The 27489-nt window shown below is 36.7% G+C and overlaps 2 protein-coding genes across 2 annotated transcripts in view; one reads left to right on the forward strand and one right to left on the reverse strand.

Moving 5' to 3' along the window:
• rbl2 (retinoblastoma-like 2 (p130)) overlaps positions 1-2385 on the reverse strand; it is a 38228-nt gene extending 35843 nt beyond the window's left edge. The window contains exons 1-2 of the mRNA XM_081356329.1: positions 2046-2385; positions 1258-1388 (exon numbers count right to left, since the gene is read on the reverse strand). Coding sequence (XP_081212455.1) covers positions 1258-1388; positions 2046-2183 — 269 coding nt within the window. The 5' untranslated portion in view covers positions 2184-2385. The remainder of the gene's footprint in view (positions 1-1257; positions 1389-2045) is intronic.
• Positions 2386-2886: 501 nt separating this feature from the next.
• rpgrip1l (RPGRIP1 like) lies at positions 2887-27489 on the forward strand. The gene is made up of 26 exons (XM_081355470.1): positions 2887-2972; positions 3357-3449; positions 3539-3683; positions 3840-4117; positions 7401-7506; positions 7593-7736; positions 7819-7924; positions 9116-9262; positions 9777-9850; positions 10005-10144; positions 10221-10327; positions 10487-10537; positions 12303-12482; positions 13148-13265; positions 13358-13810; positions 14753-14892; positions 14978-15344; positions 16289-16848; positions 17114-17203; positions 17371-17439; positions 17511-17661; positions 19055-19140; positions 20596-20782; positions 24748-24832; positions 25256-25392; positions 26493-27489. The coding sequence occupies exons 2-26, from the start codon at positions 3362-3364 to the stop codon at positions 26615-26617; spliced, it is 4134 nt and encodes a 1377-aa protein (XP_081211596.1). The 5' UTR covers positions 2887-2972; positions 3357-3361; the 3' UTR covers positions 26618-27489.

Below are 27489 nucleotides of genomic sequence, written 5' to 3' on the forward strand. Positions count from 1 at the left end.
GGGAGCTGACTAGTAAAAAAGCTACAAAATGAAAAGACAAGACGTCTGTATTCAAAGTTAAAAGTTAACACACTGCAACATTTTTAAATGTTTCAAATAAAGGATCTCATATCTATGGGTCTATCTTCTATATTCTGATGCTGATGATTACATAATACCCTGACATCATAGCCTATACGAATATTAGTTTAGATTTTTTTTTCTGCTCAGTAGCGATCGTATCTTTCTCTTCCACTTGATTTGTGTATAGCATATTTAAGGTAGCAATGCAATACATAATAACATATTAATGATATTAATAATATGACAATATCTGCAGTCAATATTGATTAAATGGGAGGGAAAAATCCTGCCCATAACGCAGCTATGAAAAAAATTATAAAAGCACGTTCATGTTCATCTACTGGAGTGGTATTCTGGAACTGTGAATAAACTGAATAAAACAGTACAATAACAACAACAACAATAACATCTTCATTAAACAAAAAAGAGATTACCTTAGATAAAATTTGCTACCAGTAAAAAGTCTGGACCCATTACTATTTTTAATGTTTTTGAAAGAAGTTTATTATTATGCTGTACAAGCCTGCATTTATTTGATCAAAAATACAGAAAAAAACAGGAATATTCAGCAAGGATGTGTTAAATATATAAAAGTGATAGTGAAGACTTTTTTAAAACAACTTTTTAATAATCAAAAATCCTGAAAAACAGTATCACATGTTATAAAATAAATATTAAGCACCATTTCTAACATTTGATAATAAATCAGAATATTATAAAGTTTTCTGAAGGATCACGTGACACTAAATTCAGCTTTGCATCACAGAAATATATTTTATAGTAAAATAGAAAACCATTATTTTAAATTGTAATATTTCACTATATTATTTTTCTGTATTTTTGATCAAATAAATCCAGGCTTGATGAGCATAAGAGACTTCTTTCAAAAACATTAAAAATAGTAATGTGTCCAAATGTACTGTGTAAGTCAAAATATACAAAATTTAAAATTAAATGTTGTATAAATAAAAAGGTTAGGAATCATATTTGTTTCAAGTGTTTTTTATTGGGGGTTTGGGGGCCTCCAACATGAATTTTGCCTAGGGCCTCCAAATGTCTAGAGCCGGCCCTGTGTGTGTGTGTGTGTGTGTGTGTGTGTGTGTGCACGCAACAATAGCTAAACTGTTCAGCTGAGTCTTTTGTATGTGTTTAGCTTCATCTCTAATGTCAGAATAAGTCAGCATGTTTCCACACCTCTGCTGAGATGAGCGCAGGATCCTGGTCAGCGAGACGTAGTTGCCCTCCGCTGTGCCTTTCCCTATAGTGGGCACTGAAGACCTGCAGGCCACATACAGCGCACACGCCAGCCAGTGCAGCTCACTGCCCTGAGACACACACAGACAACACTCAATCAACTGGGTTTAACAGTATTACAGTATTACCCTGTTAAAATAAACACAGAACGTTCCCCTACTGTTAGTATTTAGTTCCTGTTTGGTTATTTTTTTGCGGAATCCAATGTACCATGAAAATACCATTGTATTCTGGGGTGCCTAAAATATACCATGGTTTATGACAGAAAATTATGCTTTTACCATTTGATTCTCTCCATGCTGCATAGTACAGAGCCAATGCTGAAATGTTTTTCTCCACAAGCACAATAAGGTGACACTGGGGACATTAGTGGTGGAGATTCATTTTTATGGCTCAGCCTTAAAACAAGCAAAAGCACAACTTGTCCTCACTGTATACAGTATTGAAAGCGTCTTCATCACTGTATACAGTATTGAAAGCGTCTGTTCATTCAGATAAAGCCTTGATGATGTCACACAGATCTCACCCCCTCACGCGCATTCTGCACTCATGCACATTCGCACATATTTAAACACATTTAAACACTCTTTGACAAGTTTAAAGCACGCACTTCATACATTAAACATACAAATAACAGGTTAACATGTCAATTCACATGAATACTACTGAATGCATGCATACGGATCTAAATGTGTGCACTGGGCCTGCATATAATGAGTTCACTTTACCTCCAGAGTGTAATTTTTGCTGATATTTTCATAACTCCTCCATGCCCTGTTACTCGACTCCTCATCCATATTCAGTGCTCGACACAGATCTTCAAATGCATGTCTAGTTTTCACCAATGTGACTTCCTCCTCGCTCATTTTTGGGGGCTTTTCGTGCGTAGATGTATATACGAGTGATTTGAATCTTTGTTTGCAATACAAGAAACGCAGAAAAGCAAACCGCTATCAAATGAACAGGAGTGAAATAAGAATGAAGTTATTTCATGACAGCGCGAGCGACTGTACAGTTCTGCAGAGTGTAGCCATTTAAATGTCCTTTGACTGACAGCTCGCTCCTGCTGTTTTTGAGTTACGCTGAGTGCGTGCCGACACGCTCGAAACGAAGAGTTACGCATAGTTTTTGACGTAACAATATAAGCGAATTCCAATTCTGTACGTAGAGCCCGTCACACGGAAGTGGAGGTCCCGCCCACTTTCTGACTTTAATATGCCATGACTTAACTCACCATAAAATACTGTTTTACGAGTATTTCAGCCTGTATTTAAGGTTTTAGATGGCATTTTAATACAGTTCAAGAAGTAAATAAGACCTTTGCTGTGTTAAGTTTTGTTTAACATGTCGTTCTCTGCACTGTACACTATCCTGAGCAAGATTTGCTCTGACATTCAGACATTTAAGATTCATATGGTATATTGTCGTGCAGCGGACGAATTGTTACTTTTTTACAAAAAAGCCCCAGCAACATTTAAATGTAAATTCAACAGCTGTTTTTGAGCGCAATTCATTCTAGGCACGGGAAAACGTCACACCGTAAAAACACCATTTCCCATAAAGGCAGTTGCGGAAGTGGAGTCCTTTAAAGCGGAAGTGGATGAGTTGTTTGTTAGCAACTGTCGCTGTGGTTTGTGTGTGATGCTTTTGAATCGGTGAGATGATATTTGGGTTCAAATATTTTTATTTTATGAAGTTTTGAAGCACGCTGTGTGCCTATAAGTTCGCTTATCGTAACATTATGTGTTTTCTGTGACTTAGATAACCGTTTCCATAAAGTACTGTTAGAAAACATGTATCAGATCGCAGTGCAAGTATCAAGTATACCGTTATCAGATGGAAAGTCATGGTGCTTTGTAAATGATTACAATATTTATATGTGGTAATATTTAACTTAAAATAATGCCATGTCCTAAATAAACATGGTGATACCATTCTATTCTTCTGTAGCCTACGTAAAGTTAAGGATTACAAATTAAGTAATTTACTATAATTCATATTTGCAATTTTTTTTAAGTGTATATTTGCTTTGATTTCAGACTGAATGATGTTTTCCCGTGCTGATGAAACAGCTGGTGATATTCCTGTGAAAGACATCACTGTCAACACACATGGCACAGCTACATTGCCAGGTCACTATTAAAACAAAAGTATTATTATAACTGTTAAAAATTCATTGCAGTGAATGGCAATTAACTGAAAGTGTCCTGTTTGTTTTTAGAGTCTGTACTGTCCCAGAATGTCAGAGAGAGGCAGAACGTGTCCAAATTCAGCAGGGAAGAGCTGGAGGACAAGTTTTTACGGCTGCAGGATGAAAACCTCACACTCAAACAACACACATGCAAACAAGAAGACAAGATCCGCAGGTTCGCTCAGTCATTCAATTCTAAATACGTATTTTAATGGGCTTAGTTTTATTCTTTGGAAAAATGGATTGGATACAACAATACAAGAACAATATAATACATTTATAAAAATACAAGAACAATATAATACATTTATAAATGTCTGTGGTGTTTCAGGATGGCCACGAAGTTGATCCGTCTGGTGAAGGACCGTAAGCAGAGCGAGAGCGCGGGCGGTCGAGATGTTGAGATGGAGGAGATGATGGAGGAGATGCAGGAGAAGGTTCAGGATCTGGAGAAACAGAACGAAGGGCTGAGACGGCGTCTGCTGGCCACCAAACAGCAGCTGCAGGTTCAAACCCGCCGACACACTCCCTACAGCCACATCCAGCCACGCATCAACTCTGGCCTGCGCAGACCCCTGTCACCAGCACGACCACACACTCCCAAAGCAGGTACTTCTATTCTATTCTGTTCTATTCTATTCTATTCTATTCTATTCTATTCTATTCTATTCTATTCTATTCTATTCTGTTCTGTTCTGTTCTGTTCTATTCTATTCTATTCTATTCTGTTTTATTCTATTCTTTTCTGTTTTATTCTATTCTGTTCTGTTCTGTTCTGTTCTGTTTTATTCTATTCTATTCTATTCTATTCTATTCTATTCTATTCTATTCTATTCTGTTCTGTTCTGTTTTATTCTATTCTATTCTGTTCTGTTCTGTTCTGTTTTATTCTATTCTATTATGTTCTGTTCTGTTTTATTCTATTATGTTCTGTTCTGTTCTGTTTTATTCTATTCTGTTCTGTTTTATTCTATTCTATTCTATTCTGTTTTATTCTATTCTATTCTATTCTATTCTATTCTATTCTATTCTATTATGTTCTGTTCTGTTTTATTCTATTCTGTTCTGTTCTATTTTGTTCTGTTCTGTTCTGTTCTGTTCTGTTCTGTTCTGTCCTGTTCTGTCCTGTCCTGTCCTGTTCTGTCCTGTCCTGTCCTGTTCTGTTCTATCCTGTTTTGTTCTATTCTGTTCTGTTTTGTTCTATTCTGTTCTGTTTTGTTCTATTCTGTTCTATTCTGTTCTGTTCTATTCTATTCTATTCTATTCTGTTTTATTCTATTCTTTTCTGTTTTATTCTATTCTGTTCTGTTCTGTTCTGTTTTATTCTATTCTATTCTATTCTATTCTATTCTATTCTATTCTATTCTGTTCTGTTCTGTTTTATTCTATTCTATTCTGTTCTGTTCTGTTCTGTTTTATTCTATTCTATTATGTTCTGTTCTGTTTTATTCTATTATGTTCTGTTCTGTTCTGTTTTATTCTATTCTGTTCTGTTTTATTCTATTCTATTCTATTCTGTTTTATTCTATTCTATTCTATTATGTTCTGTTCTGTTTTATTCTATTCTGTTCTGTTCTATTTTGTTCTGTTCTGTTCTGTTCTGTTCTGTTCTGTTCTGTTCTGTCCTGTTCTGTCCTGTCCTGTCCTGTTCTGTTCTGTCCTGTCCTGTCCTGTCCTGTTCTGTTCTGTTCTATCCTGTTTTGTTCTATTCTGTTCTGTTTTGTTCTATTCTGTTCTGTTTTGTTCTATTCTGTTCTATTCTATTCTATTCTATTCTGTTCTGTTCTGTTCTATTCTATTCTATTCTATTCTATTCTATTCTATTCTATTCTGTTCTGTTCTGTTTTATTCTATTCTATTCTATTCTGTTCTGTTCTGTTCTGTTTTATTCTATTCTATTATGTTCTGTTCTGTTTTATTCTATTATGTTCTGTTCTGTTTTATTCTATTCTGTTCTGTTTTATTCTATTCTATTCTATTCTATTCTGTTTTATTCTATTCTATTCTATTATGTTCTGTTCTGTTTTATTCTATTCTGTTCTGTTCTATTTTGTTCTGTTCTGTTCTGTTCTGTTCTGTCCTGTTCTGTCCTGTCCTGTTCTGTTCTGTCCTGTCCTGTCCTGTTCTGTTCTGTTCTATCCTGTTTTGTTCTATTCTGTTCTGTTTTGTTCTATTCTGTTCTGTTTTGTTCTATTCTGTTCTATTCTATTCTATTCTATTCTGTTCTGTTCTATTCTATTCTATTCTATTCTGTTTTATTCTATTCTTTTCTGTTTTATTCTATTCTGTTCTGTTCTGTTCTGTTCTATTCTATTCTATTCTGTTCTGTTCTGTTTTATTCTATTCTATTCTATTCTGTTCTGTTCTGTTCTGTTTTATTCTATTCTATTATGTTCTGTTCTGTTTTATTCTATTATGTTCTGTTCTGTTCTGTTTTATTCTATTCTGTTCTGTTTTATTCTATTCTATTCTATTCTGTTTTATTCTATTCTATTCTATTATGTTCTGTTCTGTTTTATTCTATTCTGTTCTGTTCTATTTTGTTCTGTTCTGTTCTGTTCTGTCCTGTCCTGTTCTGTTCTGTTCTATCCTGTTTTGTTCTATTCTGTTCTGTTTTGTTCTATTCTGTTCTGTTTTGTTCTATTCTGTTCTATTCTATTCTATTCTATTCTATTCTATTCTATTCTATTCTGTTCTATTCTATTCTGTTTCTATTCTATTCTATTCTGTTCTGTTCTATTATATTCTGTACAGTTCTATTCTGTTTTGTTCTATTCTATTCTGTTCTGTTCTATTCTATTGTTATATTCTATTCTATTCTGTTTTCTATTCTATTCCATTCTGTTCTGTTTTGTTCTATCTTTATTCTGTTCTATTCTATTCTGTTCTGTTCTATTCTGTTTTGTTCTGTTCTTTTCTATTCTATTCTGTTCTATTCTATTTGTTCTATTCTATTCTATATATTTGTTCTATTCTATTCATTCTGTTCTGTTCTGTTCTGTTCTGTTCTGTTCTGTTCTATTATATTATATTATATTATATTATATATATATATATATATATATATATATATTTGTTCTGCTCTATTCTGCAGTCGATTTTATATTATGTTCTATTTTGTTATTTAGGCTACTCTTTTCGGTTATGCACATCCCATTCTGTTCTAGTCGGTTGTATTCTATTCTATTCTATTCTATTCTATTCTATTCTATTCTATTCTATTCTATTCTATTCTATTCTATTCTATTCTATTCTATGATCTCTTGATATATATATTTGTTCTGTTCTATTCTGCAGTCCATTTTATAAATTATGTTTCTATTGTGTTATCTACTCTGTTCAGTTATGCATATTTTATTCTATATATTTGTTCTGTTCTGTTCTATTCTATTCCATAGTCTACTGTGTAGGCTATTTCATTCTCACCTATTCTACATTTTATTCTATCATGTTGTTATAGTCTATTCCATTACACCACATTCTGTAATCTATATTCCACAATCTATTTTTTTCTGTTCTATACTGCAATTCAGTTTCTGTTCTGTATTCTCTTATGTTCTTTACTATATTCTATTTTATTATCTATGTTATATTTTGATATTTACTGCCATATTCTATTCTTTTCTATTCTGCAGTTTATATTCTGTGTTCTATTTTAATTCTACTATTTTCTCTTCTGTAATATGTTATGTTATATCTTGTTATATTATGTTATAGAAAATTATAAATGTCTTATATTTAAAGTATGCTACAAAATATGGTCTGTTGTGTTATATAATATATATATATATATATATATATATATATATATATATATATATATATATATAATATATATTTATATATATATATATATATATATATATAATATATATTTATTTTTTATTCAAAGGTATCAGGCATGTTGAAGGGGAAATGAGTGGAAAGCCGCCCCAGGGTTTGTTGCCCCGCTATGGACACAGTCTGCTGGATGAGGCCCGCGCTGAGATCCGCAACCTGTGAGTGATGCACAGTCTGTTCACAGACCCACACATGCTGAAAGAAAGGAGATTACACATCTGTTGGCTGTTTTACGTGATCGCAGGGAGAACGTGACTGAGATCCAGCAAGCTCAGCTGGAGGAGATGGAGAGATCAGCGGAGGTGTTGAGAGATCAGCTGAAGAGGAGAGAGAGAGAGTTTGAGGAGTCACTCCTCCAGATGAGAGAGCATCAGGCTGGTGGACAGAGGTGCGGTCCTCTCCTCAGGGGTCGCTGTGATAGAATATTAATATGAACGCATAGAGTTTGAATTGTGAATCGTGTTTTACAGGTTAACCATAAAGGATAATGTAGAGATGATCAAACTACAAAAGCTGTTATCTGAGAAAGGAAACGCACTTACAGTGCTGGAGAGCAGATTTCTACAGCAACAGGAGGTACGAGTGACCGTCAGGGACCCTGGTGTCAAAAAGATCAACTATAATTGGCTGATAATATACGTGTTATTAGTATTGCGGAGAATGTTCCCTGCTTTTTCCCAGATTCTTTGTGCCTCAATGTATTCTGACACACATTGCGTGTTAGCATGTGTATGCACATGACTTCAATAGTTTGGGGTCAGTAGGATTAAAAAAATAATAATAATAATTATAGAAATGAATACTTTTATTCAGCAAGCATGCATTCAATTATGAAAAAATTAAAAAAATTACAGTAAAGACATTTATATTGCTACAACATAATATTTCAAATAAATGCTTTTCTTTTGAACTATATTCATCAAAGAATTCTGAAAAAAATGTATCACAGTTTCCCAAAAAATATTAAACAGCACGACTGTTTTCATTGATAATAATCATAATTGTTTCTTGATCCTCAAATCATCATATACGAGTGATTTCTGAAGGATCATGTGACACTGAAGACTGGAGAAATTATGCTGAAAATTCAGCTTTGATCACAGGAATAAATTATATTTTAACATATATTAAAATAAAAAAAAGTTTGAAAATGCAATAATATTTACTGTTTTATGTATATGTTTTACTGTATTTTTGGTCAATTAAATGTATCCTCCGTAAGCATAAGAGACTCATTTCTGTCACTTCTAAAAAAAAATCACGCTTTTGTAAATTATAATTATGACATAAAACGTTGAAATTATGTCACACTATGCCAAATTTATGAGATGAGAACGTAGTAATTGTAGTTATGTAATTTCATAGTAGTAAATGTCATAATTTAGACGTTTTTATGTCATCATAAAGGTTTATTAAAGCATGATTTTTATTTTTTTGCTTATGGGGTGGAAATGAGCTTCCATAGAGACTTCTTTTTTTTGAACATAGTGAAGTGTCATCTTAAAAAATTGTAAATAAAATGTCCTAAATTTAAATCAATCAATTAATAAATACATACATGCATGCATATTAGGCTAAAAAACATTTAAAATATATTTTGAAATGCGTGTTTTTAACATTTTAATCAAAATGTTATATTTAAAATTCAACCATTAAAGCTCATATATGTCATATGTTATCATATTTGATTGATCTGTCATGCAGCCGTTAAGCCGCTGTAGTGCCTCTGCTGGTGCTCATGTCAATAGCAGGCGTTTGTTTCTGCAGAGCATGAAGACTCTGAAGGCCAGTCATGATGCGGCGCTGCTGAAGGTGGAGGAAGTGAGTCGACAGATGAAGGAGGAGAGGATGAAGAGTTTACAGCTGGAGACACAGATTCAGAGCAGAGTTCTGGACCAGAGACACGCGCAAGAGGTGCGGCTGCCATCACACACACACACATACACACTCACCACACACACACTCACCACACACACACACACACACACACACACACACACACACACACACACACACACACACACTCTCACTCTCACTCTCACTCTCACTCTCACTCTCACTCACACACACACACACACACACACACACACACACACACACACACACACACACACACACACACTTCACTATAGTTGAGCATCGCAGCAGACTGCAGTGCAGTGAATAATGGATGAATAGAATGAAGTAGAATATTTTCTATTTATAATTGGTAAATAATTGTATAATAAATGTGAAGTTTTGGTGATTTGATGTTAAGCGTTTTTCCACCTATATATATATATAATTTAAAGGTGGAAAAACACTTAACATATATATATTATATATATATATATATATATATATATATATATATATATATATTTATTTTTTAAATATCGAAAATGTTTTCAAAGTTTACCAATTGATTTGTTTTTTTGTCTTTCTTCAGTTACAAGAGAGAATCCAAGATTTGGAAAAGGAGAGAGACTTGCTCAAGGAAAACTGTGATAAATTTGTCAAAAGGTAAAAAAAGATAAAAAAGGAGTAGTATACTACTGACTAGTGTTGTTTGCTAACGTATCACTATTATAATTGCTCATGCATTAAGAATTGAAACAAATCCCTATCATTGTGTGGGAGCGTTCTGCTCTGAATTAGCTTTGTCCTGTTGCAATAGTGCGTTTGATGTGAGTCAGGAGCAGAAATGGAGAATTCGAGAACAGCAGCTCAAACTGCAGGTCGTCCAGCTGGAGACGGCTTTAAAATCTGACCTCACTGATAAAAACCAGATCCTGGACAAGATCAAGGCAGAGAGAGGTAACCGCACACGCGACTGCAGCTGCTTTAAACGGCTGGTGTGTGTCGACTCATTGTTGGTTTATTTTCACTGAAGATGTAAATGAAAAACTGATGCAAGAAAACAAGCAACTTCAACTGCGTTACCTGGAGCAGAAACAACAACTGGATGAAATTAAAGATCGCATGAAGTTCTTTACCAAGGTAAAGTCTAATATTTGTAGCAATAGAGATTAAACAGTCATTTGAAGGGATAGTTCACCCATAAAGAAAGTTGCCATTTACAAAAAACAAACAAAAAAAACCTTGAAAACAATACAGATGGTTTTATTTGATGCCTGAATCTGATACTTCTCTCTAAAGGAAAGTGAAATAGATGCAGCTGAACTCAGTGAAGCCCTGATGCTTATCAAGGTAAATACTGTACACTTGAAACTACTAAACTAATTAAGCACCGAACGTACCTATTGTAATCGTTGGCATTCTACTTATTATTATTCATCCGCTCTGCAAGTATATGCTAGCCCATAGAACCACTTGTGGGAAAGTTATGAAATATGACACACTGATAGAGGACAGTCAGAACTGTCACCATAGCAAATTTGGAGTCTCCAACTCAATCGCTCTAGCGCCACCATCTGTCCAAAGTTGCTCTTACGTTTATGCTAATAACTTTTGAACCGTAGAAACTTGAAACTAATTTCTAGAAATTAAATTCTTTTTTCCTCTGATTCCTTGGCTCAAGACGATTCGATTGACCATATGACGTAATTTCCCATCATGAAAATTTTGAATTTACCAAATAACATACTTTTTCCAACAACTCCTTGGCCATTGCTCTGATTTTCATCAAAATTAAGCCAGGTCATCTTCAGACCATGCTGGCAAAAAGTTATGGAATTCAAGTTGATTCGTCAAGCCGTTCTCTAAATAACATGCAAACGAATTCGACGAAGTGCTTGCCAAAATGAACGTGAGGCTATATCTCTGTAACGCTTTAGCGCAGGGGTGCCCAATCCTGCTCCTGCCGATCAACTGTCCTGCACAATTCATCTCCAACCCTAATCAAACACACCTGCAGCAATCAGTTAAGGTCTTCAGGTTCACCTGAAAATTAAAAACAGGTGTGTTTGATAATGATTAGGGTTGGAGATGAACTGTGCAGGACAGTCGATCGGCAGGAGCAGGATTGGGGTCCCCTGCTTTAGCGTATTCTGACCAAACTTGGTGTGTGTTATGACAACCATGACCTGAGGTTACCTGCACAGTTTTGGCGCAGTGCCACCTAGTGGTCAGGATAAAAATGGACATTTAGATTGAGTGAAGCATGCCAAGTCGAACAATGCCCAATTTTCCTATATCGGCCATTTTGGGTGTCGGCCATTTAGAATTTTGACGTAAAATTTAATATTTAAGAACACATTAGCGTATAGTTATGAAACTTGGTATGTGTCTTTGGAACCATGCCCTTAAGGTACTCAAAGTTTCGAGGCAGTACCACCTTGTGGTCATTATAACCTTGTGGGTCATGCCGAGACCATAGATGCCAATTTTGCCATAGTCGGCCAAACTTCCTGTCCACCATTTTGATTTTTTCTTTCTACTTTTTCGATCTCCTCCTAGACCGTTTGTCCAATTTACACAAAAATCGAATCATAACATCTTCAGACCATGTCGATACACCAAACTGTTTTTGTATACCGCAGCAACACATTTGATGGCATGATGCCAAAACGACTCTGAGGCTGTATATTTGCGATGCTTTGGCATATTGACACCAAACTGTGCATTTGTCAATGTCACCTCACACTGACAACAATGCATCAATTTGGTAACAGCACCACCTATTGGTCAAAAGTGATAAACCATTAAATCAAATTACTAGAGACTATATTTATGATTTTTCAGCCATTTTGCCTAAAATCATCTTAAAATGTCTTTAATTGCACGTTGTTGCAGTTGGTCTGATGCTCCCAGCCATGTTGGCATGACTTATCGTGTTTTTTGTGCTTGACCCCGATAATTGCTGCTTGCAGCTATTTTTGCAAATTCTTTCAAAAACATTAAAAAAAATCATACCCACCCCAAACTTTTGAACAGTAGTGCACTGCTAAACTTAATCTTGCATAGAAATTGTCATTGTTTTTCACTGTCTTGATTTTTTTTAATGCCCATTTAGACTCGTAGGAGTCAGAAGAGTGGAGAGCTTGGCTTCCTGGAGAAGGTGGAAGAAGATGTGAAAGTGGATGTGGAACGATCTCTGAGGGAAATGCAGGCCACTCATGCTGAGACCATTCAAGAGCTGGAGAAGACCAGGAACATGCTCATCATCCAACACAAGATCAATAAAGACTATCAGGTTTGATCAATCCTTACACTGAGAGTCTAACATACCTTATAGATAATCCTCTGACTACCTCTATCTTTTATCCAGAAGTTAACATGAAATCAAAATTGATCCTCTTTACTGGATTAACACAATGCTGGTGTTGCTGATTAACTTTAATGTAATAATTATTTTAGAAATAATAGAAAATAACAATAGATTTGAAAGAAGCGTTACCGTTGGCAATATGTCAAGATGCACTTGAGGATTAAATTGACCTTCAGCCTCCATGTCTTTGTGCAGCCTCCTCAAAAGTAGGTGCACTATCAACTGCAAAGTCACATTTAGCTCCAAATTAGACTCAATTTTGGTATGGAACGCCCACTTTTCACAATTAAATCGATTCCAAGTGGATAAATTGGTCATGCCCTACATTTTATCTCTTGGAAATACACCACATTATGGAGCAGTGTTGTAGAGTCAGTTCGAGTCTGAGCTCAAGACCATATTTTCAGGGTCTCGGTCTTGACTTGGACTCGACTCGGACTCAACCTATTAAGGTCTAGGTCTGGACTTGGACTCGAATGAGCAGGTCTCGATTGCAACGTTGGGTTACAAACTTAATTTCATGTTAACTTCTCCATGTACAGATATTGGTCACATATGGCTGATGTATTTAAACATCAATATTGTTTTAGGCTGAAGTTGAAGTGGTCACTCGCACGATGGACGATCTGAAACTTGAATGTGAATTAAAGACGGAGAAGCTGGCTCAGCTTCTGGACATGAGAGCTGCCAAGATAAAGAAACTTGAAGGTTTAGCTGCATCCAAAACATAATCTTCCGATTCCCAGTGTCCAAACTAACAGTTGTGCTTAGTAAAGCTAATTCTTCCTGTGTCCTTCCAGCCCAGCTGAAAGACATTGCGTATGGAACCAAGACCCATGTTTTCAGACCTGATGTCACCAGTGATGACGTCACAGATGAGTTTGATGGACCCCTCCACTTGGCTCGAGGCGAGAACCTTCTGGAAATCCACTTGGGGAGAGCGCAGTTCGCTCCTGAAGCTGTAGAGGGTCTAAAGGACAGAGATCCGTCCACCTTCTGCACATATGCCTTCTACGACTTCGAGCTGCAGTCCACCGCTGTGGTGCGAGGTGCCCGTCCAGCGTACAGCTTCACTTCTCAATATCTGGTGAGAGTGAATGAGCTCTTTTTGAACTATCTCCACACCAGCTCTGTCACCGTGGAGGTGCAGCTCGCCGAGGGGTTGAGTTTCCGCACGGTGGCTGCTGGTCAGCTCAGGTTAAATCAACTGCTGGAACGAGATGGGAAGGTGTTTGGCACCATTCAGTTAGTCGGTGAGTCTTTAGACTGTCTGTTGACATTGAGGTCGACCAATATGGGTGTTTTTTTGGTTGATATCTAAGGAAATGTTCACTCAAAACTGAAAATGTACTCGCCATTTTTCAAGGCTGCATGATTTGGGGAAAATATCTAATTGCACATTTTAAATGTTTTTATGGTTAAAATTATGATTTGCGATTTAAAAACTCAAACTCACAGTGCTTTCAAAGGACGAGCAGCATTTACTACTGATCACAGAGCTGCTCTTCACTAACATGTTGTGCATATATCAATTTAATTAAAAATTAATCATTTAATTTAAAAATGTAATAATCGCACTAAGCCAAATCACTATTTCAGATGATTTTGTGCAGCCCTACCGTTTTTGTAGTTCCAAACTTCTATGACACTCGTGTTCAATCCTGCTACTGGAGGGCCACTGTCCTGCAGAGTTTATCTCCAACCCCAATTAAACATACCTGAACCAGCTAATCAAGGCCTTACTAGGCATACTAGAAACTTCCAGGAAGGTGTGTTGAGGAAAGTTGGAGCCAACACCCCGGTTATATATGACTTTCTTTCTTTTGAGGAGCACATAAAGTTTAATGCCCAAGCTGCTCCCTTTCAAACAACACAAACATAAAGGTTATTTATTGACATTTATGGTTCCTTGAAGAACCTTTAACATTCATGGAAACTTTTCAATGCACAAAATGTTCTTTATAGTCGAAGAAGGTTCTTCTGGTTATTAAGATGTTATTAAGAAAAAAAAGTGTTCTTTTAAGAACTGTTCACTGAAATGTTCTTTGGAGAACCTAAAATGGTTCTTCTATGGCATCACTGTGGAAACCATCTTTTGGAACCTTTATATTTAAGAGTGAATGAAAGCGGAAAGTGATTGAAATGGTCAAAAAGCACCGTACAACTAGCAAAACGTGCTCTCCATCTGTTTGTAGGTGTTACAGATGAGATCCAGGTGTTTGGTACTCTAGAGTACTGGCTCAAACTGAGAGTTCCTATGGAACAAGCCATTCGCCTTTATAAGGAGAGAGTCAAAGCACTTGGTTACCTCAACACAAGCACGAGAGACAGCCAGGTACTGTTTATTCACCGGTTTCCTTGCATGGTCTCCTGCTTTTACACATACCAAAATTACTTGATCTTTTTACTTTATTTTTCAGGCTTTATCGGCTCCTGTCGCCAGTTCCTCCTCATTGATGGATGGTGATCTAAATGAACTAAACGTCACTGTACACTTATGCTGTAATCTCAAATCCAGAGCTCCTCACACTCAACCCAGCCCCTATGTCATCTACAAACTCTACGACTTCCCTGACCATGATACGCCAATCATATCCTCCACCAATGAGCCACAGTTTGAAGATCACACAGTCTTTCCATTGGCCATGAACTCTGACCTTGATGCGTTTCTGAGGTCAGAGGCTCTGGTGTTGTATGTGTTTGATGATTTAGATGATGAGAACCAGCTGTATCTGGGGAAGGCCAGAGTGCCGCTCATCTTGCTGGCACACGATGAAACCATCACTGGTGAGGACAAACAATAGGTCATAATGATATCATTTTACATAGAATGAGTTTGATTGATTTTCAGAAGTTAAAGAGCTTTTTGGTCTTGTTAGTGAGCATTAAGATCATTTATATGCTAGTTTACTCCCAAACCAGGGGTTTCATACCCTGCTCCTGGAGGGCCACTGTCCTGCAGAGTTTATCTCCAACCAGCGCCAACACACTTGCCTAGAAGATTCTAGGCAAAGCCGCTTTAAGGCAAGCCTCCGAGGTTAGCAGAAAATATCGTAACGCTGCGGTACACAGGGAAGGAGACAGAGGCAGATTTTTATTTTAATGGATGTCAATGGAGGAGAGGCTTCACTACGCTGAATAAACCGCTTTTGTGGGAAAACGGCTTATCATTTAATGAATCGACAGCCTATCGGCTAATCTTCACCATGTTTGCTCTTAAACATTCTTTTTGGATTGATCTATTTTTAGAGTTTACACCAAAACAATTTTTTATAAGAGAAGTCACAGACAATTGTGCGACAGGTAGGATTAAGTTTACCGCACTTCCTATTTATTTCTATGGTATCCACAAACAATGATTGACTGTCACACAACTTCAATGACGACAATGCTGTAATGTGATTGGTTATCAAGGCACATGTTAAGCAAGTTAGCCGTTACAATTTTTCCATGGACCCTCCCATCTCATATGGTGGACTTATGAATTTGCACATGGTTTTTATTAAAGCATATTAAACACACCACATAGACATATAAACAATATTAAAAACTTGATTTTCACCACAGGGGGACTTAAAATGTAGAATTTAAAGAATTTAGATATGTTTAGATATATTTTTTGTGCAGGAAATGATGCCAAGAATGCTGATTAAGAGTTTTATTTATTTATTTTTCAGCATATAGATACTTTTTAATATTATTATTTTTTGTCATTTTTGCATTTTTTTAAGGTATGTTTGAGCTTACAGACCCTGCTGGACTCCCCAGTGGCCAAATCAGTGTGACGCTGAAATGGAAATTCACGTACCTCCCTCCATCATCCTCAGCTCTCGCCACACAACAGACCAAGATCACCAGCAGGACGACACCAGAGAGACAGACATCACAAGACGAGGAGAAAACAGAGAGACGGACATCACAAGACGAGGAGAAAACAGAGAGATGGACATCCCAAGACGAGGAGAAAACAGAGAGACGGACATCCCAAGACAAGGAGAAAACAGAGAGATGGACATCCCAAGACAAGGAGAAAACAGAGAGACGGACATCACAAGACAAGGAGAAAACAGAGAGACGGACATCACAAGACAAGGAGAAAACAGAGAGACGGACATCACAAGACAAGGAGAAAACAGAGAGACGGACATCACAAGACAAGGAGAAAACAGAGAGACGGACATCACAAGACAAGGAGAAAACAGAGAGACAGACATCACAAGACAAGGAGAAAACACAGACACAGCTGATGGCCAAAGACCCTCCGCTAATACCTCAGCCCACTGTTTCTGAGGTGATGCCATGCCCAATGCATGAAAGATGATATAGCATATAATACTGTGTATAATATATGGATAATAATTGCCCTCTGTGGGTCACTACGCACTGTAGGTGGTGAACAGGTGTTTTTTATTATTATAAAAACTATTGGGTGTTTTAGCACAGTTGGAGCATTGTATCGACCAATCAGCATCCAGGGTCATACATAAATCAATGTTGAATGCTTTTCCTGGTTTCGTCATTGTAGAATATATTCTTTTTCTTGCTCTTCATTCTAGACTCCACTGCCCAAACCCAGACAGCGAACTCTACCAAAATCAACTGCTAAAAGAGTGTCTTTTGTGGACGTCACTGAGCTTGAAAATCAGGTAAAAGAAAAGTCTGCTCTGGTTTCATTAGTAATGTTTGCCAAATCAAGCATCACTATTACTAGTACTCAAATTTAGATTTTAAATAACCTCTGAGTATTAACCCATACCATTTGGTGTATATGGTGTTTTGAGTATGTATTTTTGTGTGTATTAATGATCTCAAGATGGAGCAGACTACAGCCTCTGATGATGATAATAAAGAGACAAGATCATCTGTCACCCCTGTGCCTAAGGTACGCTGAAAAACTGACATTTACAAGGAAAAATAGTTCAGGAATAAACAATGTCACACTGTGTCACACAGACCATCATAGTGATGGATGCAGGACAGGCCACTGCAGTCAGCGAGGAAGAGGATGAGGAAGAGTCTCATTTCTCTGAGGGTCAGGTGATCACCGCCAGCTCTCAATCTGACGAGTCTGAGATTTCTGAAGAGCTGCAAGAGCCACAAACAGGTGTGTGTACTGTGTGTTATTAAAACATACATATCCTCAAAGACATTAGACATAAGCATGTACCTTCTGCAATGTGATATGGAATATTCAGCAAGAAAAAATGAGTGGGTTTCATCTGCATCCGATTGACTGTCTGTGACTGTCAGGTTATGATATTTTTGGTTAATTTTATTTTTCCCTCACTCTGAGAAGTCATGTCATCCGTTTTTTGCTGATAAATTGAGTGCAATGAGGCCAGGGACATTTATGAATTATATTATTAATAATAATGAATAATAATGTTATAATTGATATAATAATACAATGATTTTTAATACATAAATAATAATAAAAAATATGTAAAGTAAAAATGGCCTTGTTTGAGTTCTAATTGGCTTTAAACAATTTTTTAGTATATTATTTAAGTAATAAAATAATTTGTATTAAAATAATTTTAGTGTTGAAATAATGCTAAAATAATTTGAAGTCATGTTGTTTGTTTGTGTATTGGTTATTTATCACCTTCATGTCATTCCAAAGTGTTCGTCGTTTCCTCTCTGAATCACAAAAGTAGATGTTTTGAACAATGTTCATGCTGCTATTTTATATACATTGAATGTGATGATGGGATGGACAAAAAGCAGAAGTATGATTGTAATTTGCTCTGCCATTATCAAAACTCATTTGCATATGTTAATTTTTCGAGTGTTTGTCCCCAATTCACCATTCATGGAAAAGAGCAGCTTGGACATTATTCAAAACATCTCATTTTCTGTTTCACAGAAGAAAGAAAGTCTTACATATACTGTATGTGCGGAATGAATAATAACAGAACTTCTTTTTTTAACGAAGGCTTCAGGTTCAGTGTTTAAGTTAACCTCAAATTAGCTTCCATGTTAGCACACACATAAGCTGCTTCTAGAATAAATGTGTTTGTGTTATTGTGTGCAGGAAGGGCCCCTGTGCTTCGGCCCTTAGTAGAACTTGTATTCAGTAGAGCCTCATATGAATGTTTTGGTAAACCAGTGCTTAATGCTGAGCGTTAGTATTCAGTTTCATATGAGGAAGCAGCTGTGCTATTGTTTTTCCAATGAGATGAGAATCATTAATATTTCATTTGCTGCTGCCAATAATCTGATGTGTTTCCTGTTGACACCCAACAACATAAATGTTAATGTGTGTTGACCTTGGCCAAGAGGCTGTCTTTAAAGTGTTCATGTCTAACATCTCTCTCTCTTACCTGGCGCGGGCCGCTGAGACCACAGCGAGAGATGGACGACAAGAAAATAAACAATCCAGTCCTTCACGAACACCTTCCATATGAAATGAGACTAGGAACGCTTCATCTAATGATCTGCCAGTGCGTAATGTTCTCGATCACCAGCTGACCATAACACAGATCTGTTCTCTGCAGGCGTACAGGGTGAGGATGAAGAGGATGAAGAGGATGACAGCGATGACTGCATTGTTCCTGCTCAGAGCACACAGCAGAAGAAACAGGTATGCCATTGCATGTTTAACAAATCAACAGTTCAGTATATCTTAACAATGCATTCAGTTGATCAACGGTAACAGTAAAGACTTTTACATTGTTGCAAACCATTTCTATGTCAAATAAAAGTTATTTTAAAAGAATCCTAAATAAAAAAAAGTCATGATTTCCACAAAAATATTAGGCAGCATAACCATTTAATAAGAAATGTTTCTCGGGCATGTTAGAATGATTTCTGAATGATCATGTGACACTGAAGACTGGTGCAGAAAATTCTGATTTGCCATTTACAGGGACAAATTACATTTTAAAATACATTAAAATAGAAATTTATAAATTATAATATTATTTCACATTATTACTGTATTCACTGTATTTTTATTTTATCAAATAAATACATCCTTGGTGAGCATAAAATACTTCTTTTAGAAAACTTACTAACCTCAAACTTCTATTTATATGCATTGGTGCCCATAAATATTTCATCAAAATAAATGTATTAATTAATACATTGTTCTGCACATAAATGTCACCTTCCACTAACTTACACAATGTTTAAAAACCACAGAGAGGAAATTGTAGAAACACTTTAGTTTAGGTTAAAATTCTCACTATTAACTAGTTGCTTAATAACATGCATATTACTAGGATATTGGCTGTTTATTAGTACCTATAAAACACATATTAATGCATTATTCTACATCCCTCAATCACCCAATACCTAAACTTAACAACTTCCTCACTAACTAATAAACAGTAATTAGGAGTTTATAGAGGCAAAGGTCGTAGTTAGTTAACCATGGAATTGGACCCTAATCTAAATTGACTGAAATTATTATAGAAAAAATACCCAAATATTTGGTATCTCTGACAAAACAATGTTGTGTATCGTCTCAGAGAAATGCACATCCTCAACACAGGACAGAAATGAATTGCTGGGTCTCAGGAGGATATTGTATTTTTCATTCCTTACTGATGAAGTGTCGTTTTAAATGAAGACGTTTTAGTGATGAATTTAGCCTGTGTAAGCAGACAGTTCACTCTTGTGAAAAGGGTGATGTAAGTTCAAGGATTTAAATGGTCAGCTTAATGTTAGCTCGAGAGGAGTGAAAGAAACAGAGATCTAATGACTGCTGTCAGCACAAACTTAATGGCCTAAAAACTCCATCAATGTGGACAGCATGTTTGACAGATTGAATCAAATGATACACAGATAGACAACACGTTTCCAGCCCACATCATTATCAGAGAACTATGCCCTGCAGGTTACAAGTCCACATCAGGAAAGAGATGTAGTTTGTCCTGTGTCCATCATTTCAAACAGTGGAATATTCTTGGTGGATGTTCTGTCAGATGTTGAGAGTGATTGAGTCCCTGAAGATTCAGAGCGTGTCTCACCATGTCAGTTGGCGTGAGGTTGAATGTCAGTTGTGATAAGGTCATGTGATGCTTTGCTCCACCAGCCGTCCGAGTGCATCCGTGTGGAGATCGTTTCTCTGAGTCTGAAGCCAGGCTCGAGAGTGGCAGAAGACAGTGGGATCGTCCGGCTGTTTGTGGAGTACTGTTTCCTGGGCCTGCCGTCAGTCGAGACCCCGCTGTCCCTAAAGAAGCCACTGCCTGGACACTCTCTCTCCTACAACTTCAGCAATGGTTAACAACATATCCATGCTATACCAGCCGTTGTTTATTCTACTTTTTTCTGCTCTCCATGTCTATGGCAGCTATTTAAACCGCATGGTGAAATATTGTGAAAATTGGTGCATTAATTAAGACATGTCTAAACTTTCTTCTGACCAATTTGGGGTTCTACACCTCAAACCTCCTAGAGCCACCATTAGTTCGAAGTTACACTTTTCTGCTTTAGTCTAGGGCTAAGTCTGCAGTAATCCAGATATATTTGAAAATCTTTTTCTCTATGTTTTGGCACTGAGGGTATTTTTCTTTCTGCGAAAACTGAGCTTTTTGAAGATGCTCTTCCACATATATAAATTTGAAAACCGTGTTTTTGCGTTGTAGTGTGGACAGTGAAAATGATATTTGAAGACAATAACGCATATTGTTGACGTGACGCATATTGTACCCGGTCACCATGATATTGATATTAACTCAAGTACATTTTGTAATGAAAAAAACGTATACTTCGTTACGTTGGGCAACGTTCCTCTCGTTACTTTAGTTTAATGCAAAACTGTCTACAGTACAGTCAAGTGAAAGCAAATCTGCAAATGCATAATATTTTTGCCAGCGATGAAGATTAGTTGAACATCTTCGTAAGCTGTCTGTGAATGAATGATTCCACAGGACGATACATTTGATTTCATTTCATTCAGGTAATACATTTTACAACCAAACAGATTATTACGCCACGATAGCACTACTACAAAGTATGACATTACCCGTTTTTTGTACATATACTTTAATTTATACATTAAATAAGCTAACATTGTCCACAGTTTATGAAATGAACACCCGCCATCCCGCGGTTATGTGTGTGCAGTGATGTGAATGCAAAACTCTGCAGATTCACTTTATTTCGACATTGTCTAATAATCCAAATGTAGTTGTATAAGTTACTATTATACAAACCAAAGGATAGGCAATGATTTTCGGGCTACAGATGGCAGAAATAATACATGTCTCTTTTGTTTTTGTTGCAAAGATAGCCTATCTAATTATGATAATAATAGTCATTTAAATTAAAAATATCTAAATAATATAATGTTATATATATATATACAGTGAGGAAAATAAGTATTTGAACACCCTGCTATTTTGCAAGCTCTCCCACTTGGAAATCATGGAGGGGTCTGAAATTGTCATCGTAGGTGCATGTCCACTGTGGGAGACATAATCTAAAAAAAAATATCCAGAAATCACAATATATGATTCTTTAACTATTTATTTGTATGATACAGCTGCAAATAAGTATTTGAACACCTGTCTATCAGCTAGAATTCTGACCCTCAAAGACCTGTTAGTCTGCCTTTAAAATGTCCACCTCCACTCCATTTATTATCCTAAATTAGATGCACCTGTTTGAGGTCGTTAGCTGCATAAAGACACCTGTCCACCCCATACAATCAGTAAGAATCCAACTACTAACATGGCCAAGACCAAAGAGCTGTCCAAAGACACTAGAGACAAAATTGTACACCTCCACAAGGCTGGAAAGGGCTACAGGGAAATTGCCAAGCAGCTTGGTGAAAAAAGGTCCACTGATGGAGCAATCATTAGAAAATGGAAGAAGCTAAACATGACTGTCAATCTCCCTCGGACTGGGGCTCCATGCAAGATCTCACCTCGTGGGGTCTCAATGATCCTAAGAAAGGTGAGAAATCAGCCCAGAACTACACGGGAGGAGCTGGTCAATGACCTGAAAAGAGCTGGGACCACCGTTTCCAAGGTCACTGTTGGTAATACACTAAGACGTCATGGTTTGAAATCATGCATGGCACGGAAGGTTCCCCTGCTTAAACCAGCACATGTCAAGGCCCGTCTTAAGTTTGCCAATGACCATTTGGATGATCCAGAGGAGTCATGGGAGAAAGTCATGTGGTCAGATGAGACCAAAATAGAACTTTTTGGTCATAATTCCACTAAACGTGTTTGGAGGAAGAATGATGAGTACCATCCCAAGAACACCATCCCTACTGTGAAGCATGGGGGTGGTAGCATCATGCTTTGGGGGTGTTTTTCTGCACATGGGACAGGGCGACTGCACTGTATTAAGGAGAGGATGACCGGGGCCATGTATTACGAGATTTTGGGGAACAACCTCCTTCCCTCAGTTAGAGCATTGAAGATGGGTCGAGGCTGGGTCTTCCAACACGACAATGACCCGAAGCACACAGCCAGGATAACCAAGGAGTGGCTCTGTAAGAAGCATATCAAGGTTCTGGCGTGGCCTAGCCAGTCTCCAGACCTAAACCCAATAGAGAATCTTTGGAGGGAGCTCAAACTCCGTGTTTCTCAGCGACAGCCCAGAAACCTGACTGATCTAGAGAAGATCTGTGTGGAGGAGTGGGCCAAAATCCCTCCTGCAGTGTGTGCAAACCTGGTGAAAAACTACAGGAAACGTTTGACCTCTGTAATTGCAAACAAAGGCTACTGTACCAAATATTAACATTGATTTTCTCAGGTGTTCAAATACTTATTTGCAGCTGTATCATACAAATAAATAGTTAAAAAATCATACATTGTGATTTCTGGATTTTTTTTTTTAGATTATGTCTCTCACAGTGGACATGCACCTACGATGACAATTTCAGACCCCTCCATGATTTCCAAGTGGGAGAACTTGCAAAATAGCAGGGTGTTCAAATACTTATTTTCCTCACTGTATATATGTTACCGGCAAAGTGTGAAATCCCGGTATTGTATAGAATGCCTAGGCAATGTATGGAATGCCTGATGGTTTTTGGCAAAAATACATTACCTAATTCTATACATTACCTAGGCATTCTATAGAATGCCGGATTACACACTTTGCCGGTAACATATACAAATACTTGTACTTTTACCTGAGTACAGTTTTTGGATACTCTACCCACCTCTGGATATTTGGCTAATTAAATGATCATGCCAGAAGAATAGGGTGAGAACTCTGAGACTCTGGTCTGTCGGTATCATCTCAGTGAGCACGTATTAAAGGTCTTGAAAACCATAGTGTGGATGGAGAGCGTTTTAAAACGAAAACACTGTTTTCAAATGTATCTGGATTAATGTTAACAAAGCCTAGAATAGGTTTCTTGGAGGCACACACACAGTACATATTTTCACAGTACATATATTCTCTTCCTAATCAAACGCTCCTGATTTAACTTCAGAACGTCAAATAGATGGGATTGATAAGGAAGACATCTAAAATGTGTACTGTTGGTATGCTTGAAGGAGCAGAGTTGGAAAGCGCTGGTATGGAAACATACATTTCCTACAATTCCTGGGGTTTTATACCAAGTTTAATAAACAGAGTGGTTTCAATTTCTGCCCTTTTGATATCTTGAGTGACTTGATCTAAAGTCATGCCTCTGCTCCATTTAGATTCATTGGATTATACCCATTTATCAACCATATTGACTGCCCACTAATTTGAATTGTATACTGTTTAATACTCTTCAAAAATTCACCATATTTTCATCAGATGATCATGCCTGGCAAAGGTTGGGTCCCGCAAGAATGCAGACCTCTATTAACCTGTAACAAATTAATGAAATTGATCATAAACTCTGATGGAACGACCTTCCAGAACTATGGAGGCTTGTTTCCACCACTGGATAAAAAAATAAAAAGGTAATTGCGACCTTTTATCTCACAATTCTGAATTCAGAATGGCATCATGTTATTCGCAATTGTGAGGAGAAAAAAAATTCTCTGTTTCCAAAAAGCTTCCATACTCAGCAGCTTCTCGTAGTGGTCAAAATGAGTAAAATAGGGATTCATTTGCTCATAACTGTTGGACCAAGTGTCCTAAACTTATACTTCCGCAACCATATTGGGCACATAACTGGTTCCTATAGCTTTATTATTATACAAATTATGTTTATTTGGCATTGTCTTGTAATAGTAATTCATCAATATAAGAAAATAATCTTAAACAACATGCATTGTTCTGACAGTGATCCATGTGGATATGGAGAATAACCAAGCCAGACGGCAATCTCTGAGAGCAGTGCTGGAGGGCCGGAACAGACAACTAGAGCAGTGAGACACTTCCCATCTACAGTCTCTTTCTCCAGTGTGATCGCATGCTTTTGTTGTGTAGAGTGCAGTGTTATTGTGAATACTAGGGATGTGCCCGAAGTCCAATACCTTATTCAGAAAGGCTCGGATAATGGCTTCAAAATCAATAACGAATTCCACTGAATAACAGGAAAAATATTCTGCACATTCACTCCTCGTAGCATGATATTATACATAAACCTCTCAAATCGACATTGTTAATCTGCATTTAAAGAGCATTTCATAATAAACAATGTTATAATTTGAAAAATTATGAAAAAAGGAAAGAAAAAAATCTTTGAAATTACTAGTTAACTTTGTTTTATGCTCATGATGAGAGTTTTGATTATTAATTATGTACATTGTACATAGCAAACTATAAAAATGGTCCTTATTTTTCTACAGCATAAAGTTCACGGTGGTGAGTGACCCTCCTGAAGAGGAAGAGCAGGATGAGGAGTGTGAGGATGTGGGCGTGGCCTACCTGCGAATCCTCGACATCATGGACAAACGCAGAGACATGAGGGACGTGAGCCTGAGCGGTAAGAGTTTTACTTTGCATCACACAAAGTCCGCTCACAACCAGCGTTTTTAGTGTGAAAATCAGAATGTTATCTCAGATCTTGGGTTACTTGGTCATTTTTTGGGAAATTTCCACATTCAGGTTTTTAAATAAGAAAGTTCAAGAAAGTATCGGGGAAAGATGTTTAACCTCTGAACCTCTGTTGGTCGTCCAACTCAGACAGATTATATATATTACATGATTTGGTTTATTTTGGATTGATTTTATATGAGGTTTGCCTTTTATCTCAACCCTGTTACCAGATCTCGGGACACAGTTTATTTTTTTATTTTATTTGTATTTATAGCCATAAACATTAGATAAACATGAAAAAGATAATAAAATGTATAAGATGAAAAGCATGCCATAATGCTGTAGGTGTGCAAGTAACAGGGTTTAGTTATTTTGGGATGGAATTTTGATTCGTAAAAAATTGGTTTAAATGGAAACTTATATTTCCCATATATAAGTTTATATAATGATACTATCATTACTATTATCATTATTATTACTTTTAATATTATTATTATTTAATTTGTAAATACAGTTTTAGCAACTGGGTTGAATGGCTGAGCTCGATAAATGCAATTTGTGTAAGAAAAAATGTAATGCAGTTATTTCCATTTCTTTCTGCCATTCTATAGAAAGGATCCAAATTATGTCACTTCCATGTTGGCAGAATTTAATGAAATATATATATATATATATTTTTTTAGTAACAGGGTGGAGTGCACATTTAGAATTTTTTGTCTTTTTTGGTCATTGGTCGAGATTATAATGAATTATTCTCTACAATTAATTGAATATCAATTAAACATATTGTCAGAATTGTTACTGTATGATAGTAATTGTTGCATAAAGTAAAAAAAAAAAATCAAGACCAAGCCAAAATTTGAATTAGTATATTTTATGTGTAATATTAGTTTATGTAACACATGTAATAGTTCTTTCTCTAAATAACATGGTATTTATGCCCTTTTATATAATGAGACGACAGCTTGTACCCTATTTGTGGAAAGTGCCACTGTCTGACCATAAACTGTCTCTCTCTCTCTTCTGTTCCCCTGTCCCTCGCTGTAGTCGTGGACGTTCAGGACAGCAGTGAAGTTATTGGCCATCTAGTTGTGACCGTTGAAGCTCTGGAGGCTCTGACATCCATCCTGAAAGATCCAGAGCGGGATCGTCCTCTAACTACACTTGCTTAATTTACCAAAACCAATGATTTACTTTTTCCAATTGTGCTTTTCAGTCCGCAATATTAAATGTTTCTCAAACCATGCTAGTTTATAATTCGATTCACCGAAATGACGTTAAATGCGATGCATGGGGCGGTCCGTTTAGCTTTAAACGCTACAGACGGTGACAACATATGGGAACAAAACAGTCCTTTATGTAAGCGGCATCACACGGCTTTGATCCCTTACGGTGTGAAATCATATCCTAATGTTTCTCTTCATGGCCTCCAGTGTTGCGTTTGATGGAGCGCTGATGTTTAGACCTTTAATAACTTTGCTTAATGAAAAGGCTGTTAAGCCTCATTAGGCAGCGCCGTGGCAGGCGGCGATATTTTATTGAAGGTGCGAAATGAAATCTAACTGGATTTAATGGGATTAAATCAAGCTCTTTAAAATGCTAATGCACATTTTCACGCGTGCCGAGCTGTGGCGCTCGCGCAGACACTCCTTCTGTTTTGGTGTGTGTGTGTGTGATTCAGTGCGAAACGTTACTGTGATCTGCACTGCAGATCTTTTGATAATTCTTTATAGGTCTGACTGAGTACAATTCAGATTTTTTAATATATTTTGTATAGATATAGATGCTTTATTTTGAATGTACTGTAAGCCTATAAACCGATATTTGTAAATGATTTATATTTATGAACATTACAGAGTGATGTTATTAGAGGTTCAGTGTTATTTCATGTTATTTTTAAACCTCGGTTTTCTAAATGTTGAAAAAATACTGCATTTACTAACCATTCAACTTTCATAATGTGCTTTATTCAATCTATTGGAAATTGATGGCAAGTGTTTCATCCCAGAACCTTAAAATGAAAACCCTGTCATCATTTACCTTC

Source organism: Scardinius erythrophthalmus, assembly GCF_964197995.2.
Source record: "Scardinius erythrophthalmus genome assembly, chromosome: 24".
Lineage (NCBI taxonomy): Eukaryota > Metazoa > Chordata > Actinopteri > Cypriniformes > Leuciscidae > Scardinius > Scardinius erythrophthalmus.